The sequence below is a fragment of the Loxodonta africana genome, chromosome 14 (assembly GCF_030014295.1).
Source record: "Loxodonta africana isolate mLoxAfr1 chromosome 14, mLoxAfr1.hap2, whole genome shotgun sequence".
NCBI lineage: Eukaryota > Metazoa > Chordata > Mammalia > Proboscidea > Elephantidae > Loxodonta > Loxodonta africana.
This window is the reverse complement of record NC_087355.1, coordinates 48,929,963-48,954,184: the sequence shown is the minus strand read 5'-3', so window position 1 is coordinate 48,954,184 and position 24,222 is coordinate 48,929,963. Positions and strand designations below refer to the sequence as shown.

The following is a 24,222-nucleotide window of genomic DNA, read 5'->3' as shown; positions in this document are numbered from 1 at the left end:
TGTCTATTAACTGATGAATGAATAAACAAATTGTGATACATCCATTCAATAAAATATTATGTGGCCATAAAAAGAAATGAAGTACTGATACATGCTGAGCTTTGAAACCTAATGCTAAGTGAAAGACGCCAAGGAAGAGGTGTCCTTTGATAGATGAGGGAGACTGGGAAAGATTTAACTAAGAAGGTGATACCTAATCTTCACATTCTTTATACAAAGGAATTATGCATATTCAAATATCTCTTTGCCCATTCATTTCTCCTTAGTAGTTTAAAAACATGTGATTTACTTAGATAGAGTTTGCAGTTGTTCCCACCTGTGTTAATTGTTATATAATATTCAGAACCAAGACTTAGGGATGGTCTTCCTTTTGTAGTTTCTTAGGATGTAAAATTGCACTCCCACATGGTTTGGACAACTATTGTTTAATTGTGGGGAAGGTGTATATGGCTAATTTTAAAGATTCCAGGGGATGAGGAGGTAACAAATCTGAAGTTAATTGTAATTTCAAGAACAGAAAGTAAATTTTAGATTCAGACCATTTTGAAATATGAGTAACTTTTATAATAATGCATAAGCTTATGGGGAAGATGTTAGAAAAGCAAATATTATAATGAAAGTTCTTTTAACCTTATAATGAAGGTTAAAATAATAATAGTTTATTGACATTACTGGTTAGAAAATATAGAATGTTTCCTCTAGTTCTACCAACTCTATAAGTCGTTTCCTGAAAAAAAGAAACTGCTACAGATTTGTATCTCGGCTTCTGCAGCACTTTAAAAAAAAATTGTAATTGATAATTTCTATATCATCCCTGTATTAAGAAAACCATAAAATTATTTATAGTTTATAAGGACTTTATACAGAATTCATTGGACTTGGAAGACATTATTAAAAACAAAATGTAGGTTTACAAAAATATATCATTAAGGTGATGCATGAGTGGTGCACACTTGGCTATTAACCAAAAGATTGGAAGTTTGCGTCCACCCCAAGGTGCTTTGGAAAAAAAAGCCTGGTGAACTGCTTCTGAAAAAACAACTGCTGAAAACCCTGTGGAGCATAGTTCTACTCTGATACACATGGGATCGCCATGAGTCAGAGTCAACAACTTTTTTTTTTTTTTTTTACGGTGGTGCATACATTCTCATGCAAAAACCAAGGAGTGGGAAACGGTGAACCCATGCACTTACTGCGTCTGCCAAGCAACAGGTTGACAGTTTTTAAAAGAGCATTTAAGTGATTGCTTGGTCATTTTAGATACACACAAAGCCTAAAAATAACTTTATTATTATTTTAACCCCTCACTTTAGATCATTAGTGTTTTGTATAATGTTTTCATGGGCACTATTTAACTCATTTAGGCATCCCCAAAAATCTTTGAGATTTTTACAGTTGACAATACCAGGAGTCAGAAAGGAGAATGCTTTCCCAAGGTTACTTATGATGAACAAGTGGCAGAGACAGGTCTCCTGACTTTCTGTCTGCCTCTTAAAATGATACACTGCCTATATGACAGGATATAGGCAAAATGTCTCACCTTCTTTTTTGTACCCCCGCTTTCCTTACTATAAGTACTCCATAATATCCCCACCCTGTTTTCTGATTTTCTTACTCAGACCTTGTCTATTATTTATTGCCATGTAACAAATCACCCCAAAGCTTAGTGGCTTAAAACTACAACCATTTATATTGCTCATGAATCAGTGGGTCAGCTAGGTGGTTCATACATTTAGGTCAGGCTTAGCTGATTTCAACTGGACATACCCATGCTTCTGTAGTCAACTGGCATGTCAGCTGGGGCTGGCTGGTCTAGGACAACCTCACTCTCACGTTGGCCATTGGTGGGTGATTGGCTAGGTCCTAACCACTGAAAATCCCTTCTTTTGTAGTGTCATGTAGGTCATTCCAAAACCAAACCTGTTGCTGTCAAGTCAATTCTGACTCATAGTGACTCTAGGACGAAGTAGAAATTCGACCACGTCACCTGTCTGTCATCATCCAGAAGGCCAGCCGGAGCGTCTTAAGAAATTTCCAAGAAAATAAGCAGAAGCATGCAATGCCTTTGGAGGCCTGGTCTTGGAACTAGCACACCTTCACTTCCTTCGTATTCTATTGGCCAAACCCAAATTCAAGGAATAGGGAAATAAACCCTACCTCTTGATGGGAGAAGGTACAGAGTTACCTGGCCAAGACTGTAGATACAGGAAGTGAAAAACTATGTCCATTTTTGCAATCTACTGTACCTAGGTTCCTTTCAGTTAGTTTATATTAATGATTTAATAGTTTAAACCTTTCCAGGAGTATCCGCTTTAGGGAAAAAACATGTGATAGGACAATGTTGAATTTAAAGGGATGACAACAAATTGTTGACTGTCAACCCTATGCCAGCGAGCTAGTCTGTAGCAAGTGAGCTTTTCCTTATGTTCTTCAAGTCCAACTACAATCAGTGACTCGCTCCACCACCATGGTTGAAACACCCAGCCTGGTGCCATTTAAACTGCTCAGTGAATGATTTAAGGAATTTTGAAGTAAGTTATTCCTATTCAACAATTTACTTATATAATTATATATGATTTTCATAATTATCCATTCAATGCCAAACTTCTTATGAATCCTTATTTTTATTACTGCCAAATGCATTAGATTGTAAATAGAAAGCATGGAAATAGCGCATAGTATTGTGCTATATTTGTTCCCCATGAGGAGCAGAGATCAAAATTATGGCCAAGTGCCCTTATTAGGAAAAGAAAATTCTTAACTGATTAAAGGACATGGATATTATGTATCAACTATAAAATGGGTTTTCAACTTTTCTGCTTCATTTTTTTCAAATACTTTCATTTAAGCACATGTAATAAAGCTCGAGAACTTCAAAGACATTTTGCATTCTACAAAGGGTTCCTTGTGGTTGTAATGTACATTTGAAATTCAAATAACTCTGTGGAATTCGAAGCTAGCTAGAAATTATGTACTACAGAAGAAGAGGGGAGACATCCCTTAGATTGTTGCTAATATATACTATTACAAGATATTATACCTTTATACCTAGATGGGAGCAGCAAATGCACCTTTTGAAGTCATCAAATAATGCATGAGCTATGAGCTACATATGGTAAATAAACATTTGGGCAATATGTAAGAACTCATTTTTTTAACCTCTGTGGTCTTTGTTTTAAACAATTATGTTCTTTTTCAAGCAAATATTTATTAAGCCCCTCATTTTGTAAAGTAGGTGATGTAGAAAATCCAGTATAAGATGGGATTCTTTTCCCTTGGAGAGCTTACCTTGTATTTGTAGAACCTACCCTTGTGGCAGAGTGGTTAGGTGCTACGGCTACTAACCAAAGGGTTGGCAGTTCAAATCCACCAGGCGCTCCTTAGAAGCTCTATGGGGCAGTTCTACTTTGTCCTATAGGGCTGCTATGAGTTGGAATTGACTCAACAGCACTGGCTTTGGTTTTTGGTTTTTTTAATGACTTACAAAGGAGCTCTGGTGGCACAGTGGTTAAGCACTTGGCTGCTAACTGAAAGGTTGGTGGTTCAAACCTACTAGCGTCTCCACAGGAGAAAGATGTGGCAGTCTGCTTCCATGAAGATTAAAAACAAAACAAAACAAAAAAAACAGTGCTGTCGATTTGATTCCGACTCATAGAGGCCCTATAGGACAGAGTAGGACTGCCCAATAGGGTTTCCAAGGCTGTAAATCTTTATGGCAGCGGATTGCCACATCTTTCTCCATGGAGCCACTGGGTGTGTTTGAGCTGCTAACTTTTCAGTCAGCAACTCAGCGTTTAACCTTTATGGCCTTGGAAACCCTGTGGGGCAGTTCTACTTTGTCCTACAGTCACTATGAGTCAGAATTGACTTGACGGCAACAGGTTTGGTTTTGGAAAGACCTACCTGACACTACAAAAGAAGGGATTTTCACCCTTAGAGTCTGAGGAAGTAAAGATGGCCTGAGGTGGTCTGAGAAGGTTTCATGGAGGTGAATCTCAGCAGGCCAGTAAGGTGAGGTGTGATTGGAATGGGCTGAGGGAGAGTCGCACGGTCCAGATGAGCAGTATGTTGGGAGCAAAAGTATGATATCTGACCAGAAAATAGCATGTATGAGGTATCCAAGGTAGAGGGTGCATATTATATGTCCTGTGGACGATTGGGTGGCCAGGATGAGGATAGATTATGGGGGGCTAGTATAGACTCTAGAGAGACATTGCAGGTTCTTGATCAGGGGAGTGGTGGGAAAAATAAGTCTGTCTCCAATAGAAATCATAGAACTTTAGAGGTGAAAAGGGTTTCTGGAAACTTCTTATCCAGCATCACATTTTTTACTCAGGCCCAAGGTCTCAAGGTCACCCAGTTAGAAAGTAGCACACCTGAATCTTAGATTCATCCTTTAATTCCAAGTCCAGTGTTCTTTCCTTTATACCACAGTCCTCCAGGTTATATTAAGAGGAAAGAAAGAGGAGGATCACCTGCTCTTGTTAGGTACCATCAAGTTGGTTCCAGCTCACAATGACCCTATGTACAACAGAATAAAACACTGCCTGGTCCTGTGCCATCCTCAAAATCATTGCTATATTTGAGCACCTTGTTGCCTCCACTGTGTCATTCCATCTCGTTGAGGGTCTTCCTCTTTTTCACTGACCCTCTACTTTACCAAGCTTGTTGTCCTTCTTCAGAGACTGGTCCCTCCTGATAACATGTCCAAAGTATATGAGACAAAGCCTCACCATCCTTGCTTCAAAGGAGCATTCTGACTGTACTTCTTCCAAGACAGATTTGTTCATTTTTCTGGCAGTCCATGGTATATTCAATATTCTTCGTCAACACTATAGTTCAAAGGCATCAATTCTTCTTCAGTCTTCCTTATTCATTGTCCAGCTTTCCCATGCATATGAGGCAATTGAAAATACCATGGCTTGGGCCGGGTGCACCTTAGTCCTCAAGGTGACATCTTTGCTCTTTAATGCTTTAAAAGAGGCCTTTGGCAGCAGGTTTGCTCAATGCAATGTGTCATTTGATTTCTTGACTGCTCCTTCCATGGGCATTGATTGTGGATCCAAGTAAAATAAAATCCTTGACAACTTCAGTATTTTCCCCATTTATCATGATGTTGCTTATTGGTCCAGTTGTAAGGAGTTTTGTTTTCTTTATGTTGAGGTGTAATCCATACCGAAGTCTGTATCTTTGATCGTCATCAATAAGTGCTTCAAGTCCTCTTCATTTTCAGCAAGCAAGGTTGTGTCATCTGCATGACACAGGTTGTTAACAAGTCTTCCTCCAATCCTGATGCCTCATTCTTCTTCATATAGTCCAGCTTCTCAGATTATTTGTTCAGCATACAGATTGAATCAGTACGGTGAAAGGGTAAAACGCTGACGCACACCTTTCCTGATTTTAAACCATGCAGTATCCCCTTGTTCTGTTTGAACAGCTACCTCTTGATCGATGTAGAGGTTCCTTATGCAGGATCAGCTAGGGAAAAGTTATGTAGTCCATCCTTTGAGTGCGGTTTTAATTCGTTATATAGTTTTTCAAGCAAGTATTTATTAAACCCCAGAGGGGTTCTTGAGGAAAATGAACAAAAAAGATAAATAAGCATACTAGTGGAGGAAAGTCAGAACCTGGCGACTATTTTCTTTATTCTAGTGAATGAGACAAATATTTGAGAATTCAGTTAAAGAGTGAGCTATTTCTAGAAAAATGTTACTTGACTAAATATTCATATTCCAACCATACTCATTTTCTAAACCGACCTGGCAAATAGGTGCTAAGTAAATGTTTGTTGAATGTATGAACAAATGTCTGAGTGAATAAAAAAAAATGCATCAGCTTAAATTTGTCTTGTTTTTTTTTTTAACCCCCTAAATATCTTATAAGAACTATTTAAGGTACCCTTCAAAGGAAACATGATTTTCTATTACAGATTCACCTTTTTGGAGTTTTGTTGGCCATTTTAGGAAACTTGGTAATCAGCATTTCTCTAAATATTCAGGTAAGAAAAAGCCTTTTTTCCTAACTCTTTAGTTTGATGCAGGACTGCATTTTTTACTTTCATGGGCCCTGAGCACTTTTATCTTTGTGGGCCGTTTAATTCTTTATGTATATATAAATAAATAAATATTTAGTTATGGCTGCACTGATATAAAGTCATATAATCCGGTTGGCACTTTATTTAATGGCCTGTTTTTCAGGGATTTATGTTTTAAATATAAAGAAATACTCAAACCAGATATAAGGGCCATCCCCAGCCCCCTACCACCAAAGTACTCTGACCTGCCAAGTTATTGTATTAGGTATTTTGATCCATTAACTTGAATCTCTTTTACAAAAGATTTCACTTTAGTATTTTATTATCTTTATTTCATTAATGTTTATTTTGGCATCTGAATTTTTTTACATTCTAAAAGAAGTGTTGTGGTGTAGTGGACTAAAGAGTTAACTGTTCAACATATACATCATCTTTAAATAATATTAATAATGATACTCATTTTACAGTGTTGTTATGAGAATTAAGCAACATGCATGTGTGAAAAGGCATTTTAAACTCTAAAATCCTTATAAATGTGAGTTGTTCCTGCTGTTAACATGTTTGGAACAAGCACGAAACCATGATAACTGCCCTGTAATAATCTGCAAATAACCTTAAAAGCCATGATGTTAATTTATAGGACTAAGAAATTCAAGACAAGTTTTAATTGTGTGGAAATGTTTTCTTACTTGCATTCTGGTTTACTTCCAGAAATATTCTTATCTTCAGTTGGCACACCAAGAGCGTCCTAGGCCATTCTTCAAGAGCGTGTTGTGGTGGGGTGGAGTCGTACTCATGGCCGTGGGAGAGACTGGGAACTTTGCAGCCTACGGATTTGCTCCCATTACTCTCATTGCTCCTTTAGGTTGTATGTCTGTTACAGGTGAGCCATTCTTCTGTGTTTAGATACATAGAAACTTTAAGAGATCAGAATTATTTGCAGAAAATGTACAAATGAACCAACATATGTACAAGAGAAGAAAGTCTATTCCCTGTTTACTTAGCACCTTGACTTGGAACAACTGCACTACTAATTTATGTCATCCGCTTCCATTAAGAGCCCAGGCTGCTAAAGAAAACGTCAACAGCTCAAATCCTGCAGCTGTTTCTTGGAAACCCTATGGGGCAGTTCTCCTCTGTCCTGTAGGGTCCCTATGAGTCAGAATTGACTTGACAGCAATGGGCTTGGTTTTTCGGTTTCATACTGCAACATTATCCATGGAGAACCTTGCAATTTGTAGCTGTAACACATATGTTTAAAAGCCCTATTCCCAATGAATGAGTCTTAATAAATCAACAGTGACAGCAAATGCTATCCTATGCTTTTAATCATTAATGAAAATGATTTAAGTGAATTTAAATTATTAATGAACTTTATCAATGAAAACTACCTTGAGGCATTTGTAATACAATGCTTTATTTTAATCATACGTTAAGCTGACATGACATGTAGTTAGATGCCTGATCTTGACTCTGTAGTTTAGCACATCTTTTACATTAAAAATTAAACATTGGTGATTCTACAGTTTTTTTTTTACAGTACTATTTTATAAGAATATGTAATTCAACAGCAGTGTTAAAATGATCTCAAAATTTATGTGATTTACTCAATGCATTTAGAAAAGAGAAAATGACATTTTTCTATAAGCTAAAAAAAAAAAGTAGCAAAAATTACTGCTAAAAAGGAGAATGAATTCTCTAAGCCATATTAAAATCAATAAAACCTTAGTTTTACTCTTTATCTGCTGCTATGGAAACAGCATGTTTCTAAATTTCCGTGAGTTTAGAACTTTCATTGAAATAGACATAAGTTGTTAGTTCTTGTCTGTTAACAACTAGATGGAGCATAATATGTGCTACATATCCTGATTTTAATGTTTCTCCTAAAAAAAAAATGTATATGATATTCTTAAAGAAAGCATAAAGTGGAGTAATATCTGTTCAGAGAGAATTTCATTCTATTTTGAAAGTAGCTTCCTTTTCTTAATCGTTTCAAATATTTTATCTAAAAATACTTCCATGATGCAGAATAATAGAATATATAGCAAAGAGCACTTTTTTAGCTTTCTAGAAATTGTTAGGATCACCATGCTATGGCTACTCTCAACACACACATAATTTCTGTAATCATTTACCACTTTTAACATTCCAGTACAATGAGCAAATTGGTTATAGTGTATCTCTTTACTGTAAATAACATGTACATGAACATTCTAGATGGTTTTTTTCCTTCTTAAAATCTGAGAAATAGTAGATAAAAGATTTAGTTATATTGTCAATGTGGGGCCTCTAGAGGCTCCAACTGTTCTGAAAATACTGCATTATTTTTCACAATGATGTATATATGGTGCTGATTTTTAGTTTTGCTTCTTACTCTGCATTACGCTTAGTCTCCATAAAACAGCCAAAGAAAAATGTGTCTGAGCATATGAGATAGATACCTGGAGGAAAGTTGAGTTCGTCACATTCTATTGAAATTCTCCATTTATCCTGGTTTCCCTGCCCTAGGAAGCCTTTCTTTGGATGTTAGAAAAGGGAACTACTCCAACTAGCTCAAATATATTTATGGGGCTGGATTTATTGTAAAGATCGGTGATTTCACAGAAATGAAACATAGCCAGCCTTCGTGAGCCCTGAAGAATAGACAGAGATTAAGGATCAGCCAGGTGCCAAAAATGGTTTGCACTCGATGATTTGAACCTACCCAGCAGTACCTCCAAAGGAAAGGCCTGGCGATCTGCTTCCAATAAGATTACACCCAAGAAAACTCTATGGACCAGTTCTACTCTGTAACACATGGGGTCGCTGCGAGTCGGCATTGACTCGACAGCAGCTAAGAACAACAAGGGTCAGCAGTTACACCCCTCACAGGCCCTTCAGTGGAAGTTGTCTGTGAACTTGCTTATCATGGTATGACTTGCTCAAAGCTTTTGTCCTCTCCACTGGGTGTAGTAGTGATGAGGGACATTAATAAGCAGAAGCTTAAGTGCAACCTTCCTTCCAGAAATGGTGTCCTGTCATCTCCAGGTGCCCTGTGAGGCCAGTTCACCTATCTTGTTCAGACTTGGAGCTTCTTGCCTTGGCATGTAGGCTTTTCTTAAACCTACAGGTTTTTTTTTCCTGCGTGCTCCTAGCCCCAATTGATGTTTCAACTTCAGAACATTTTTAGCTACCTCCCTCTCTGCCCATTTTAAGTGGTTGAAAGAAGTGAACTTAAGGCCTCAAATACAAATCATTTCCTATTTTACAATCTTTGCAAACAGTACTATGGGCTCATAAGTAATATTCCCACAGTACTCCTGAACTGAATGTGAGGTTATTGCTATGTGTCGTGGGGTAGGTAAGGCACTGTTGGTAATCGGGACTGCTCTCTGGAATACCCTCACCTCTCTCAGATCCTTTATGAAGATTCTAGAATCCTCTGGAGAATTTGAAGCACAGAGGAAGGTATTTTTCAAACCGATGTATCTTCTGACTGTGTCTACAGATGAGGCAGTAGAGCGTTTCCATTCTTCTATGCTAGAACTTTTCCTATTGTTTCTTGGGAGCTTTAAGAAAGAAATCAAACCTCCCTCTGAATACAAAAATAAGTAAATAATATCCGTTGCAATGTTGCATGTGAGACCGCGTATTTTTCCCTAGGTTTTCTTTAGTCTTTTGTTGCTTTTCAAATAAACATGGAAATTACCATCCAAGACACTAGTTTTAACCCTTCATTCCAAATGAAGGGTACTCCCTCCATCCTCATCCCTGTCATTGGGTGGTCTGGCTCATACCTACACACTGTGCTGACTCCTTTGTTCTTTCCACAAGTAAGGAGATGCTGTTGGGTAAACAGGTGTACCAGTCTTACTACACATAAGATTGCTAATATATCAGGCCTGCTGCTTTGTCTTGCATAAACAGAATTCCTGCCTCTTTTGTACAGTTCAATTGAACAGCCATTTTTTTAGGACTAGTATGTGAGAAACACAGTGGTTAAGCACTGAGGATTTCAGCTTGCACTCTACCCAAGTTTTCCCACCTTTAACCATCTTTCTTCCTATGCTTTCTTTCGCTCTCTCTGTTCTTCACTGACACACCGAGTCCTTTCCCAAAGGCCAGCTCCCACAGGTGGTCTCACAGCTCTTCTAAGAAACAATGAATTCTATGCTCAGGCAAGTTTCTGCAATTGTGGGTTTGAAAGTTAAATAGGTCTCACTGGGGGCCTGTGAAAGGCTTATGTGCACTATGAATCTTTCACAGAAAGATGTAGTAGGCCAAGATTCCCAAACCCCTTGACCACAAGGTGCTTTTATAAGAAGCATCTCCAGGGATGATAGTTGTGGAGAAAATTTTTTAGAGAATCCTTAAGGCAGCACTCACAATCAGTGCCAGCATCCTAGAGAGTCTTAGCCTAGATAACCGGCCTGTGCCTAAAAAAAAAAAAAAAAAAAAAAACCCACTGCCATTGAGTCGATTTCGACTTATAGCGACCCCATAGGATTTTTAAGGCTGTAAATCTCTACGGAAGCACACTGCCACATCTTTCTCCCTCGGAGCTGCTGTTGGTTTCGAACCGCCAAGCTTTCGGTTAGCAATCTAGCACCTTAACCACTGCACCACTGGGGTTCCTTGCTTATGCCTGTGCCTAGGGACTGAATAGTGCGGGTTTGAATAATGGGAAATAAATCAGTGGATGGGCTGATCTGAACGCCCAGGCCCGTGTCCAGCTTTTTGAGAGAGTGTCAGAGTCCTTGTATTCTTGTGTTGTCTTTCACTTTCCCAATGATTACTAGACGCTTATTCTGACCAAAATGCTAGTTATACTGGTAGTGTAATTAAGTCTGAATATTGATTTCTCTTTGTGTTTCCATCAGTTAAAAGAACTTAATTGATTGTTTTTCAATTTCATCTAAATTCCAGACTGGGTACCTGCCTCCATAACCGGTGTAGTACAGTGGTTTAGTACACAAGCTCTAGAGCCACACTGCCAGGGTTCAAATCTCAGTTCTGCCACTGACGAGATCTGGGACCTTGGGCAAGTTGTTTCAGTCATCCTACACCTCAGATTGCTGACCTGTAAAATGGGGATAACAATAGTTTCTAATTCAGAGGTTGTCATGGGATGAATTGAGTAAACACAGGCACCTAAGAACAGCATTTGACACAGAGTATACTGCTTGTATTATGTACACAGTACACTAGTCCTAGTATTGTCATCGTGATTTATAATTGTTATTACGTAGAAACAAAGAACAGTATTCATTGTAATGGGGTTTACTTCTGTGCTCTGAAAGATGGCTGATGGTTGGATTCTCCAAAACACATAAACCAATTGAAGAAATGTCTTTACTCCATGCAATGCCCTTATCCACACAGTGGGTAATTGCTAGGAACTTGCCGGTTTGGAGTTCAGGCTTAGAGAAGTAGGCTCCTCAGGGCTTGTTTGTTCAGTCATTAAGCAGCAGTTCAACTTTGACTTCTCCACAGAATCCTTCCCCAAACATGTTGGAAAACACCAGAATTTCCAAGTAACCTATCAAGTCCCAAAACTTGTTGCCGTTGAGTCGATTCTGACTCACAGCAACCCTGCAGGACAGAGTAGAACTGCTCTATAGAATTTCCCAGGAGTGGCTGGCGGATTCAAACTGCGAACCTTTTCTTTAGCAGCCGAGCTCTTAACCACTATGACACGAGGGCTCTACCAAGTCCAATCACCTTTTAGAAACAAATGCAGAAGCTTGGAAGAGGAAAAACAGTCTGTGGTATGTAAGTGCAGGCTTCTCTCTTCTTGCTCTAGGTGTACAGCACTTCTGTTCACTGCCAATCAGCTGCTGGTACCGGTGCAGTAGAGACGATTCCGATTCTTGGTGACCCCACGTGTGTCAGAGTAGAACTGAGTTCCGCAGGGTTATCAGCGGCTGATTTTTTGGACGTAGATCACAAGGACTTGCTTCTGAAGCACCTCTGGGTGGACTCGAAACTCCAACCTTTTGGTTTACAGCTGAGTGTGTTAACGGTTTGCACTACCCAGGGACAGATTTCTTTCAGGTCTAACTGAATTTGAGAAATTTCTCAGCTGTGTTTTTTGGGAAACTATTTATTATACCAAAAGTCCATTAAAAAACACTTTGAATATTCTGTAGAGTTTGTTATAAAATTTTAAACTACTCCCAATCTTTCATGTCTCAGGTAAACCCTCTTTCTCAGGAAGCCTTGACTGGCTTCTAGACTAAGTTAAAGGGGTTTATTCTCTGTCCCTGTGGCACCCCTCTTAATGTATGTGGCGCCGTTTTGTGAGTTAGGAAAAGGCAACCCTTTCTCAAGATACCTTATTTCTGTCTGTCTACAAATTATTGTAATAAATGCACTGACTGTATTAGAGCAAGATGCTGGTGCCATCTGTCGGAAAATTGTCTTAAGAAATATACAAATCGAAAAGGTCTGTGATATGGATGGTGCCTCCTGAGATGTGGTGCCTTTGTACAATGCACGACGTGCCCAACTGTACACAGAGGCCCTGACCCTACGCTTCCCCTTTGGCAACTCTATTCACATGCTGACTTGTCTAATATTCATTCTTGCCATTTGACTGAGATTCAAAAGACTGGCAACTGTGTGTGTCTCACTGCTGGCCATCTGTGCCTTCCAGGAGAGTGTGGCACAGGGAAATCACATGATATGACATTGTAGAATTGGTATGAATTTGAATTTTCATAGAATGTTCTAGAATGTCATTTGATGACAAAAAACACTTGCCTAAAAGATTTTAGTTCCTGATGAAGCACAATAATTAAATAGTTTATTGCAAGGGACTAAGGAGCCCTGGCTTTGCAGTGGTTAAAGCATTCAGCTGCTAACCAAAAGGTCAGTGGTTCAAACCTGCCAGCCACTCTGTGGGAGAAAGATGTGGCAGTCTGCTTCCGTAAAGATTTAAAGGCATGGAAACCCTATGGGGGAGTTCTGCTCTGTCCTATAGGGTTTCGCTATAAGTCAGAATCAACTTGATGGCACTGGGTTTGGGTTTTTTTTTTTTTTTTTGCAAGGGGCTCTTGCGAATAATCATTTTTGGGAATACTTACAGGTTTATAAGCTTGTCCTTTGAGGACTGAGTTAGATTATTTGTGTATCTACAAAGTGTGACCTTGCATTTAATGTTTTCTTTTTTTCTGTTTGTTCCATGGGTATGATCCCTCCTATGTCTAAGCATTTAGAAAAGAGTAGAAATAATGCAGTTATCAACAATCCAAAGATTTGAAGACATGGAATTAAGGAAATTCATGATAGACCCTACTCAGTATTAAAAAAAAACAACTTTCTACTGGGTGGCAAGGGAGTGGAGTATGGAGGAGAGGTAGGTTATTGCAGGGGCAGTGAAAGGAGAAAGAGAACTTGATGGAAGCACCAATGACATATTTTAGTCATTGCCTCTGGGTGTATTGGTTTAAAGTATAGTCATGTGTCCCTTAATGTCCGCAATACAACAAAAACCCACTGCTGTGGAGTCGATTGCAACTCATTCTGTGAAATGGGATGTCACGTGATTTGGACATTTTGTGAGCACCACATTATATATAGGCAGTCCACGAGTTAGGAATGCCCAACTTACAAACAACTCGTACTTAAGAATGGACTACCATAAAGCCTATTATATGAAACATTTGAGTTAAATACATGCAGTGGTTCATAACACACACAATATTTTGTGACGCTCATGAAAACGTTGTGTGGTTTGGAAGTGTTTCTTAAGTATTACATCCACCACGTCCCATTTTCCAGTGGGGATTTCTGAATTCTGTTATAACCTTAGGGGATCATGGACGTGTATGCAGTCGGACATTGCCCAAGCATTCAGAGAATATATCACCTTTTTACAAGTTAAATTCAGACAGTCTTCTAGACGAAATAATTAAAGGCAAGAAACTAATATTGAATAAGTATCCATTAGCAATGGGTTTTTTTGGTTTTAGCCAGGTACTGTATCAGACACATAAACTTGTTATTTTACTTAACTGAATAGATTTGTGAGTAATAAGTAGATTAAATTTAAGATGAATTATATGATATTAAACACATGGAATTTCATACGGAAAGATATACGGTAATTAATAGCAGCAGGGTCTTCTTGGCCCTGCAGTAATTTCCTAAGAGAAGTAGAGGCTCTGTAACTGGGCTAACTTGGATTAAGGTTGGAGAACTAACTGCACTGAAACATACGACTGATAAGTCTTTTCCATCTCTGATTTTCCCTAATATGCTGGCTTTTGCTCAAATTGAAATTCATGATGTGGAATATATGTTGTTGCGCGTATTTCTGTTGTGTGTGTTTCTGTTGTGCTGTTATGAAGCTGTAAACTGAAATGTGTCTGTAATCCATTAGACGATGGTCATAGCGTAGCCAGAAAGCCCTAGTGAGGCCTTTTGGAATTCCAAAGAAGTCATCTCAAGCAGAAACTTTCGTCTCCAAGATTTTTATTAGAAACAAATGAAAGGAAACATAAACAGACCAATGAGCAAGGTCCCTGTAGCATTCCACAAACCTAAAGCAAAACCAAACCCGTTGCCATCTAGTCAAATCCGACTCATAGTGACCCTCTATATAAGACAGAGTGGAACTGCCCCGTGGGGTTTCCAAGGCGTGACTGGTGGATTTGAACTGCCCACCTTTTGGTTAGCAGCCGAGCTTTTAACCACTGCCCCACCATGCTGCTAGTTCTCTTTGTCCTTTACAGCAGTCTGCTTAGGGCAGCCTGGATGACATCTTTGGAACTCTAAAACCTCACCGGATGCTTTTTATAGTGACACGTTATATGGATGTTTATTTTAACACTGGAAATATGCAGAAGATATCCCTCTTCTCAGTGGCTTACTGGGTTGTATGCTTTAGAACATTTGTCCAAAAACCAGCTTAAATGAAATGTCTAGAATAAAACTTTGAAGTTTTTGTGGTATGCTTCTGCACTCTCAGCACAATGCATTCCTAAAACCTGAAAATATTGTTTGAGACATCTTTTTCTATCCCTCCTTATTTTTTTGAGAATGCCACAAAATATTTCTAGAGAAATCGCTAATGTGCTATTGTTATGTGCTATTAGATTTATAATACAGAGTTAGTCTTCTCAGTGGTAGCATTTTTACCTTTTTGGGGTCTTTTCAAAGTTAATCATTAGTGTGTGCCAAAAAAATTTGGAAGTGAGAGGATTATTGTTCTTAATCCAGGTAAATTTCCTCATTTGAAATTATGTAGATTACCTATGAACAATAGTATGTCTTCATTATCTTCAGTAAATGATAGCAATTTTTTAAAGCAACATGAATTTCCTGACACTTTCATTCCTTCCAGCATGGATGGCAGGGTAACTTTTCTGTCTGTAAGAAACATCTTTCAAACTGTCACATCTTCAAATCCTAACTCTATGGAAGATATTGTAATTGACATAACTTCTTCCTAAAATTCTACAACTAATGGGGAATGATAATTATCAGTACGGTTGGAATTGATTGAGCCCGTAAGCACGTTCGGTGTGTCCATGTTTTTGAAGTTTGATTGTGACTGACATGAAAGTGTTTTTGTGGTTTTGCTTTTTAGCAGTACAATAAAGTTGCCATTGTAAGTGGTCAGAAACCACAAGCCAGATATTTACATATGAGCGTATATTTGTAGCATTATTATATAAATATGTTCTTTTCATGTCATGGGTTACTTTTTTATAAAAGAGAGTTTTCTTTACTACTTTGTCTCCTACTTTCCTGTATTATAAACATATACTTTGGTTTCTTTTCAGATCATAGTGGTTGAACAATAAATCTAATGGCCAGGAAATGAAAATTGATGAAATTTTCATTTGCAAACTAGACCAAAGTTAACAAACTGGTGGCCTGTCAACCAAATGTGGCTGCTGCTATGTTTTGTTTGGCTGAAATAATACTTTTTTAAAAGCGTGAATTAATTTCCCATGTTTAAAATTAGATGACGTCACACAAAAATATGGATTTTTGTCTTCTTTTAAAGAGTCAGAGTTGGTAGTACTGGCCTTGCAGTTGGCTAGAGCTGAGTACCTGCATGATGCAGATAGTTACGCGCTTGACTACTACCAAAAGGTTGGCAGTTTGGACCCACCCAGAGGTGCCTCTTGAGAGAGGCCTGACAATCTGCTTCAGAAAGGTCACAGCCTTGAAAACCGTATGGAACATATTTCTGCCCTGCAACATTTGGGGTCACCATGAGTCAGAGTCAACTCCACGGCAACTGGTTTGGGTTTTTTGTTATTGTTGTTAGGGTTGAGCCGGGGCTGCCTCTCACTGATCTTATATTCTCCAGTTCACCGCAGTCCCACTGCTCCTCATCACCACAGCCCACCACTCCTCATTACATTTTCCTCGTTAAAGCGTTGCCTGACTGGACTATGTAGGCAATTGAGTTTGTGTCTGTGGACCAAAGGTTTTTTTCTTTCCAACTGAATCAAATTAGAATATCACATCCATAATCACATTTGAGTAAAGTGTAATTGATTGTTTTAACTTTGGATTAGATTTGCCTTTTAAAAATTGGTCATAAAAGATTTTAAAAAAGGGAGTAGAAATAAATGTGAACAAAATCATTAAAAACAGTCATACCATTCAAATTTAAACAGTTATTGAACTTTCTTCGGTGCTACTGAGTCTTTTTTAAAAAATCATTATTTTGGGGGGAAAGAAAGTTTAAGTAAAAAGTGTACTTATGTCTTAATGTTATACGCATTATCTACAGATGCCACTATGTAAACTAACGTAAGAATATGCCCTTGAGTTTAATTTCTAACATATAGAAATTTGATGCTTGACTTCTGGTTCACAATCCCCATTAGTTGCTATCACAGAAGAAAACCTAAATCTGAACTCTGGTGCGCCAGATTAATTTACAGTTGTGCTTTTATCTAACTTGTGGCCTGCTGTGGATTGTAGAGCATCAACTGTTGGCCACACTAAGCTAAATAACTTCCACAATAATGGCCAGGCCTTAAGCTGCATCTGATAACCCAACTGATGTCAGAGAGAGGGGGCACATGAAGGACAAACTAGGATTTTTTCCTAAGTAAATCAGGAAGCATTAGGAAGTTCAGTACCAGGGCATATACTTATGCCTGGCACCCTCACCCATGTCTAGACTTGGTTTGTCTGAAACCAGTGAGAAACTTACATGTCTTTATTTTCATCTGGAAATCTGAATCAGAATGCCCATGTATAGGATTCCTTATGTCGACCTTATCCAGAATGGATCTGTAGTCTGACTGCTAACTTGAGTGATTCTTAATGGTCTGTTTTAGGCTGGTTCTCTAGAGAGGCAAAACCAGTGAAGCATATAGAGAGAGACAAAGATTTATCTCAAGGAAATGGCTGATGTGGCTGTAGAGGATGGCAAGTCCCAAGTCCATGGGTCAGGCATCAGGCTGGAAACTTCTCCTGACTCACACAGATGAAGGGGCTGATGAACCCAAGAGAGACAGGTCAGATGGCAGGCCACTGTCTCATGGGCTGTGGAGGCTGATGAATCCAAGATCAGCAGGTAAGACAGCAGGCTGCTGGCTCACAGGCTCAGAGGCTGATGAATCCCAAGATTGGCAGGCAATATGGCAAGCAGCTGGCTCAAGTCCCAAGAACCAGAAGTCAGATGATGACGAGCCAGATGTAGGATTCAGAGGAAGCAAGCAAGCTTTGCCAGAACGTCCATATATATATATTGGATGCAGGCCACATAACCAAGGAAACTTCCCTTACAACTGGTTAGTTGATCACATCAGATCACATCATGAAGGATGACTACATCATTACATTACTGCCAAATTACATCATTACATAACTGCCAAACCACTGAGAATCATGGCCCAGCCAACTTGACACACAACATTAACCATCATATGGTCTAAAAGATAAGAGATGACTCTCTAATGTGAGTCAGTCCATTATAATTGTTGCTGAGATTCTTCCTGTACATAAAGTATGAGAATTTCAAGGCCAAGTGAATACATTAATAAACTGCCCTATGGGAGCACTGTTTTGCACCAGAAAAAATTCTAGAAGAAGCATTTTTGTCCTTTAGCCTATGAATAGTAGAAGAATGTGCCTTCCTGCTTTCTTTCTTTTTTTTTTAATTCCATTACTCCTATATAGCACTATTTGAATTTTGGTATATTGCCTTTCATATGTTATCTTTCAACCTTTTTTTTTTTCTAATGCAGTTTGGCCATTGTAGCAGCTCTGGTGGTACAGTGGTTAAGTGCTCAGCTGCCTGCTGTCGGCAGTTCAAACTCACTAGCCACTTCACAGGAGAAAAATGTGGCAGTCTGCTTCTGTAAAGATTACAGCCTTGGAAACCCTATGGGGCAGCTCCACTCGTTCCTATAGGACACTGTGAGTTGGAATTGACTCAAAGGCAACGGGTTTGGTTTGGATTTTTTTTATGGCCGTTATGGTTTAGCACCCAGCTCTGGAGTCACTGTGTGACACTGAGTAATGAACTTAACCTCTCTGAGCCTCAGTTTTCTCATCTGTAAAATGAGTATAGGAACACCTATCTCGTAGAGATGTCAGGAGAATAAAAAAACAAAAACCAAACCCATTGCTGTAGAGTTGATTCCAATTTATAGCAACTCTATAGGGCAGAGTAGAACTACCCCTTAGGGTTTCCAAGGAGTGCCTGGTGGATTCAAACTGCCGACCTTTACAGTCAGCAGCCAAACTCATAACCACTACATCACCAGGAATTCCATCAGGAGGATAGAAGGAGTTAATTATTCCATGTCCAACTCTTAGTAGAATAAACCACCATCATTATGTATACATTCCACATCATTATTATTATTATATAAATACAATTGTCAATTGTTTTTTCTAACATTACAGCATAAACATTTTCAATATCGCTCTATCATTTTCCATACTTTTTATTGACTGCGTAATATTCTGTCCATTATTGCCAACCATTTAGAATGTGCCAGTTTTTCACTGGGCCTATTTAAAAATTGGAAAACAGTTTTGCAGTGAGCATCTTTATGCTTGAAACGCTTTCCATATTTAGGTTCTTCCTTAGAACAGATTCCCAGATGCAGAATTACTGAGTTAAAGAATTTGAGTAGTGAGATGGACCTTGACAGAAACCATGAAATCACTCTTGAGAAGGGTTATATCAATTTGCAATGACACAAATACTAGCTAACTTCACTGCTTCCTTATCATCTCTGAGCATTAAAGTTGTGTGTGTAGAATAGCACCTGGCTTTAAACTGTCTTTCTTTTGTTACTGGTGGAGTTGGACTTTTTCCTATGTGTTTGCTTACCCTCATTTGTGAATTATTTGTGTACTTGACCATTCATGTATCCACTATGGTGTTGGTTTTCCGTCAATACTGGTGGGAATACCTGATTCAAAACAGATCAGCACTTAGTACAGAAAGGACAATGGGTCAAATCTTGGCGTTTTCAGCCATATCTGCACACATAGATCATGGACATTTTGGAGAACAGAGGACCTGTCTCTTACTTTTCCTTCAAATATGCCAACCGTTGGGAAAAACACAAAGAACTCTATGCTCTTATTTATAATAAATGGCTATCTATACATGTTGGAGCAAGAACAATTAGAAAACACATAGCTCGTGTGTTTTATCTCACCAGTGAGGAAACCGACACCCAGAAGCTAATGCGTTGATGTGTGTCATATTCCATAGCTGGTTATTGATAGAGCCCAAACTAAAACCCAGGTGTTCCAACCCTCCCAGCTCAGGGCCTTGCTGCCATATACAGCTTTGTGGCTCTGACAGTTCTTCAGTAGGACCTGTACCTCTTCACCTGGAGTCACATTTTGAGTAATAAAGAGCAGGGAGGTCTTTTTGGCTAATTCTTGCCCACATTCCATTCACGGCATCCTCATTAATCAGCCCATTCCCTTCTGACTGAGCATTTCCTTGAGGATAATGAGGTAAAATGAATTGAAGACAGCTCAGATTGGGTCCCCTGGTCACAAATTTTATAAACCCAACAAAATTATAGGCCCCAAGATGAGATGGTTCTTTGGGCAACTGCATCCACCATGAATTGTTGATAAACTTGAGGTGGGCGGGCATCAACTTTTGTGAACACTGCCCACCTGCCAAGAATAACAGTTCATTGGCTATGGGTGCTAGGTTTTGCCTGAGAAGATAACAGAGCTTGCTCCTTAGAGGAAGGACTGTGTGAACAGAAGGACATTTTATTAACCTTCTGACATTTTTTTGAGTGTCTAGGAGAACTAGCATCTTCCTCTTGGTTTTCCTCATATCTATTTTTTTTTTTCCTGAATAGGTAGTTATTAATTAAGCACCAAGATGAGTACTCCATGTGTAGACCGAGGCCCATGAGCACTCTGTGTAGACCAGTGGCCATGAGCATTCTGTGTAGACCAGGCTCCATGAGTACTCTCTGAGTAAACTAGTGTCCATGAGTACACTGTATAGACTGGGATCCATGAGTATTCTCTGTACAGACTAGTACCTGTGAACACTCTGTATAGACCAGAACACTCTGTATAGACCAATGTCCATGAACATACTTTGTAGACCTATCTGTGAGCAGTCTATGTAGATCAGGGTCCATGAGCATGTGTGTTGACCAGGGCCCATGAATACTCTCTGAGTAGACTAGTGTCCATGAGCACACTGTGTAGACCAGGGTCCGTGAGTACTCTCTGTATAGACTAGTGCCTGTGAACACTCTGTGTAGACCAGAGCGCTCTGTGTGGACCAGTGTCCATGAACATAGTTTGTAGACTTGTCTGTGAGCACTCTGTGTAGACTTGGGTCCATGAGTGCTCTGTGTTGATCATGGCCCATGCATACTGTCTGCGTAGACCAGTGTCTATGAGCACTCTCTGGGTGGAGTGGTGCCTGTGAGCACACTATATAAATTCTGTACACTAGTGTCCGTGAACACTCTCTGTAGACCAGTGTCCATGAGCACTCTGTGTAAACCACTGTCCATGAGCACTCTGTATACTCCAGCGTCTGTGAGCACTCTGTGTAGACCAGTTTCTATGAACACTCTATAGACCAGTGTCCTTCGAAGGACAGAATAGAAAAGAATTTATGAGCCTCTGCCCACATATGTCCCAAGCCAAAAATTACACACAATACTGTGAGTGCTTACGTAAATACTCAGCAATAACTACAGTTTAATCATACCTACCACAAATCTAAGGAGCCTTGGTGGCACTCCACTGCTAACTGAAAAGTCAGTGGTTCAAACCTACTAGCCACTCTGTAGGAGAAAGATACGGCAGTCTGCTGCCAAAAAGATTTACAGCCTTGGAAACTCTATGAGGCAGTACTACTCTGTCCTTTAGGGTTGCTATGAGTCGAAATTGACTCAGTGGTAATGATTCTGGTTTTGGGGTTGCACAAATCTGGTTAGTTTACACATGCGTTCTGTTTTAATGCTTTTAAATCCTTGATCTTGATATGCTCTTTCTAATTTTTAATATTGAAATTTATTCTAGGAATAAAGGTATAATAGTTTTTCCCCCATTCTAGGTGGTCATTAGGCAAGAGTTGTTGTTATAGCAACTACTTAGAGAAGGTTGAATTTGACAGATCTCAGTTTCAAAAATTTATGGGAGCACATCATTTTATGTATTTTTTCTCATTTTTTAAAAATTTACTACTCTCCTTAGAAGTCATGTTATTAGCTGTTGCCCAGATACTGTCTTCTTAACCATATTTTGCAAGATAAATGAGTTAAAAGTAAATGTATCTCATAGATTGTTCTTTTTTCATTACTTTTTCAAAATTAGATAAATAAAACCAAAAATCCCCTCTTGTCTAAAAATTTTACAGAAAATCTCATGTTCTCTTAAAACAGAAAAAAAGATATCATAGGGTGAATGTGGAACTGCATTAGACTTCTAAATTCTTTTAGTAGAAAGTAAAAGTTATATTTATTTTTCACAAAACTCTGATAATTATTTTATAACGATTGATATAATTTGGTGCATATAGTATATTTCAAGTTTATTGTTACCAATTATGTGCTTTTTGCATCTAGCAATGAAGTTATCTCCCTCATAACATTTTTCTCTGTTCCTTCTGAAAGTAAAATTATTTATGAATCTGTGGTTTAGCAACAAGCAGAGAAGAAAAATGATGTCTTTTCTTACTTCAAAGGAGGCAATGGAGCGTAGCGTACTAAGGAGAGCCCTGAACTGGGAATAAGGAAATAAGGGTAATGATTCCAACTCATCTGTAATATAAATGTTTGTTAGATGAATGAATCAATGAATAAACAATCTATTTGGACCTCAGTTTACCAATTACAAAGTTTAGGACTTGGAGGAGATTATCATTATGTCTCCTTATAGCTCTTAAGATTTCCTTATTCCACGTAAGCAGTGTGTCCCTTACTGGAATCCTTTGCTGAGAAATGATCATCTCAGGGATTGTTATCTTGGAATGCATTTCATATGTTTTAGTTTAGCAATACTTCTCCTGCTTTTTATTGCTAATCTATCTTCCTCTGCTTGGAAACATTCCTTAGCTAATTACAAAGGAAGTCAGTGATTGGGGGGCCTTGGTTTTCATACTTTTTCTGATGTTCTAGTATGTGAAATTAGTTTTCCTAAATTGTTTTGATCCAAATCTGAAATAGAAATTTTAATGCATTTATTGTTTTAGTTGGTTGCCGTCAAGTCAGCTCTGACTCATGGTGACCTCGTGTAGGACAAAGAAATGGTGCTCAGCCCTGCGCCATCTTCCCAGTCGTTGGTATGCTTGAGTCCATTGTTGTGGCCACTGTGTATTTTCAGTGCCTCCCAACCTAGGGGGCTCATCTTCTCACACTATATTGAACAGTATTCTTTTGTGATCCATAGGGTTTTCACTGGCTGCTTTTTGGAAGTAGATTGCCCAAGCCTTTCTTCCTAATCTCAGTCTGGAAGCTCCACTGAAGTTAGCCCGCTATGGGTGACCCTGCTGGTATTTGAAATACCTGTGGCATAGTTTCCAGTGTCATAGCAACACACAAGCCACCATAGTACAACAAACTGACCGAGAGGTAATGAAAATAAATCTTAGGTGTAATGATACAGGAGGTAATCATGGCATAACAGTGGAGTGGTCAGCTCAGCCTAGGGGAATTTGGAGGTGATGCTTGAGTCTGGAGTTGTTCAGGAGGATGGAGGCAGAGTTGCAGAGGGAATAGCACGTGTAAAGGCCCTTGAGCATAGAACTGAAGGTGGATTCTGGGAACTGTGATTATTTACTAAAAGTGAAGTGTAAAATATAAAAAAAGATAAGGACAAACATGGTGAGAAGTGGCAGGAGCAATCATGGTGGCCCTTGATTGTCATGCTCAGAAGTTTGGCCTTTGTCCTGTAGGTGACAGGAAGCCATTAAAAGGTTTTAAAGCTGAGGCTTGACGTTAGATTTGCATTTTATAAAGATTATTCCGGTGGTGGTCTGAGGAAGGGTCTAAGTCGGAGATGAAGCTACTTGAGGGAGTCAGTGACAGTGAGAATGAAGGAGAGAGACTGAAACATAGACTTCGCAGACCCAGTGGCCTGTCTGCTGTGTAGTGTGAAGAAGAGGAGAGACTATCAAGAGTCTCAAGACTCAAATTCTACCTCCAAAAGAAAGACCAGACTTTCTGGCCTGACAAGAGACTGGAGGAACCCTGAGAGTATGGCCCCCCGACGCCCTTTCAGCTCAGAAATGAAGTCACTCCTGAGGTTCACCCTTCAGCCAAAGATTGGACAGGCCCATAAAACAAAAGGAGACTAAAGGGGCACACCAGCCCAGGGGCAAGGACTAGAAGGCAGGAGGGAACAGGAAAGCTGGAAATAGGGAGCCCAAGGTTGAGAAGGGAGAGTATTGACTTGTCGTGGGGTTGTTAACCAATGTCATAAAACAATACGTGTACCGTTTGATGAAAAACTAGTTTGTTCTGTAAAACTTCATCTAAAGTACAATAATAAAAAAAAAAGAGTCTCAGGACTCTGGTGTTAGCGGTGTATAAAACCAGAACCCATTGCTGTTGAGTCCATTCCGACTCATAGCGACCTTATCAGAGAGAATAGAGCTGCCAAGTAGGGTTTCCAAGGAATGCCTGGTGGCTTTGAACTGCCGACCTTTTGGTTTGCAGCCATAGCTCTTTAACCACTATGCCACCAGGGTTTCCTAGTAGTGTATGGAGGTAGTAATAACT

At 39.1% G+C, this 24,222-nt stretch overlaps 1 protein-coding gene across 1 annotated transcript in view; it reads left to right on the top strand.

Annotated features, from left to right (window-relative positions):
• The window catches only part of NIPAL2 (NIPA like domain containing 2), an 85,273-nt gene that overhangs the window by 16,181 nt on the left and 44,870 nt on the right, over positions 1-24,222 (top strand). The window contains exons 2-3 of the mRNA XM_003408410.4: positions 5,930-5,998; positions 6,746-6,917. Of these exons, the coding sequence (XP_003408458.2) occupies positions 5,930-5,998; positions 6,746-6,917 (241 nt within the window). The remainder of the gene's footprint in view (positions 1-5,929; positions 5,999-6,745; positions 6,918-24,222) is intronic.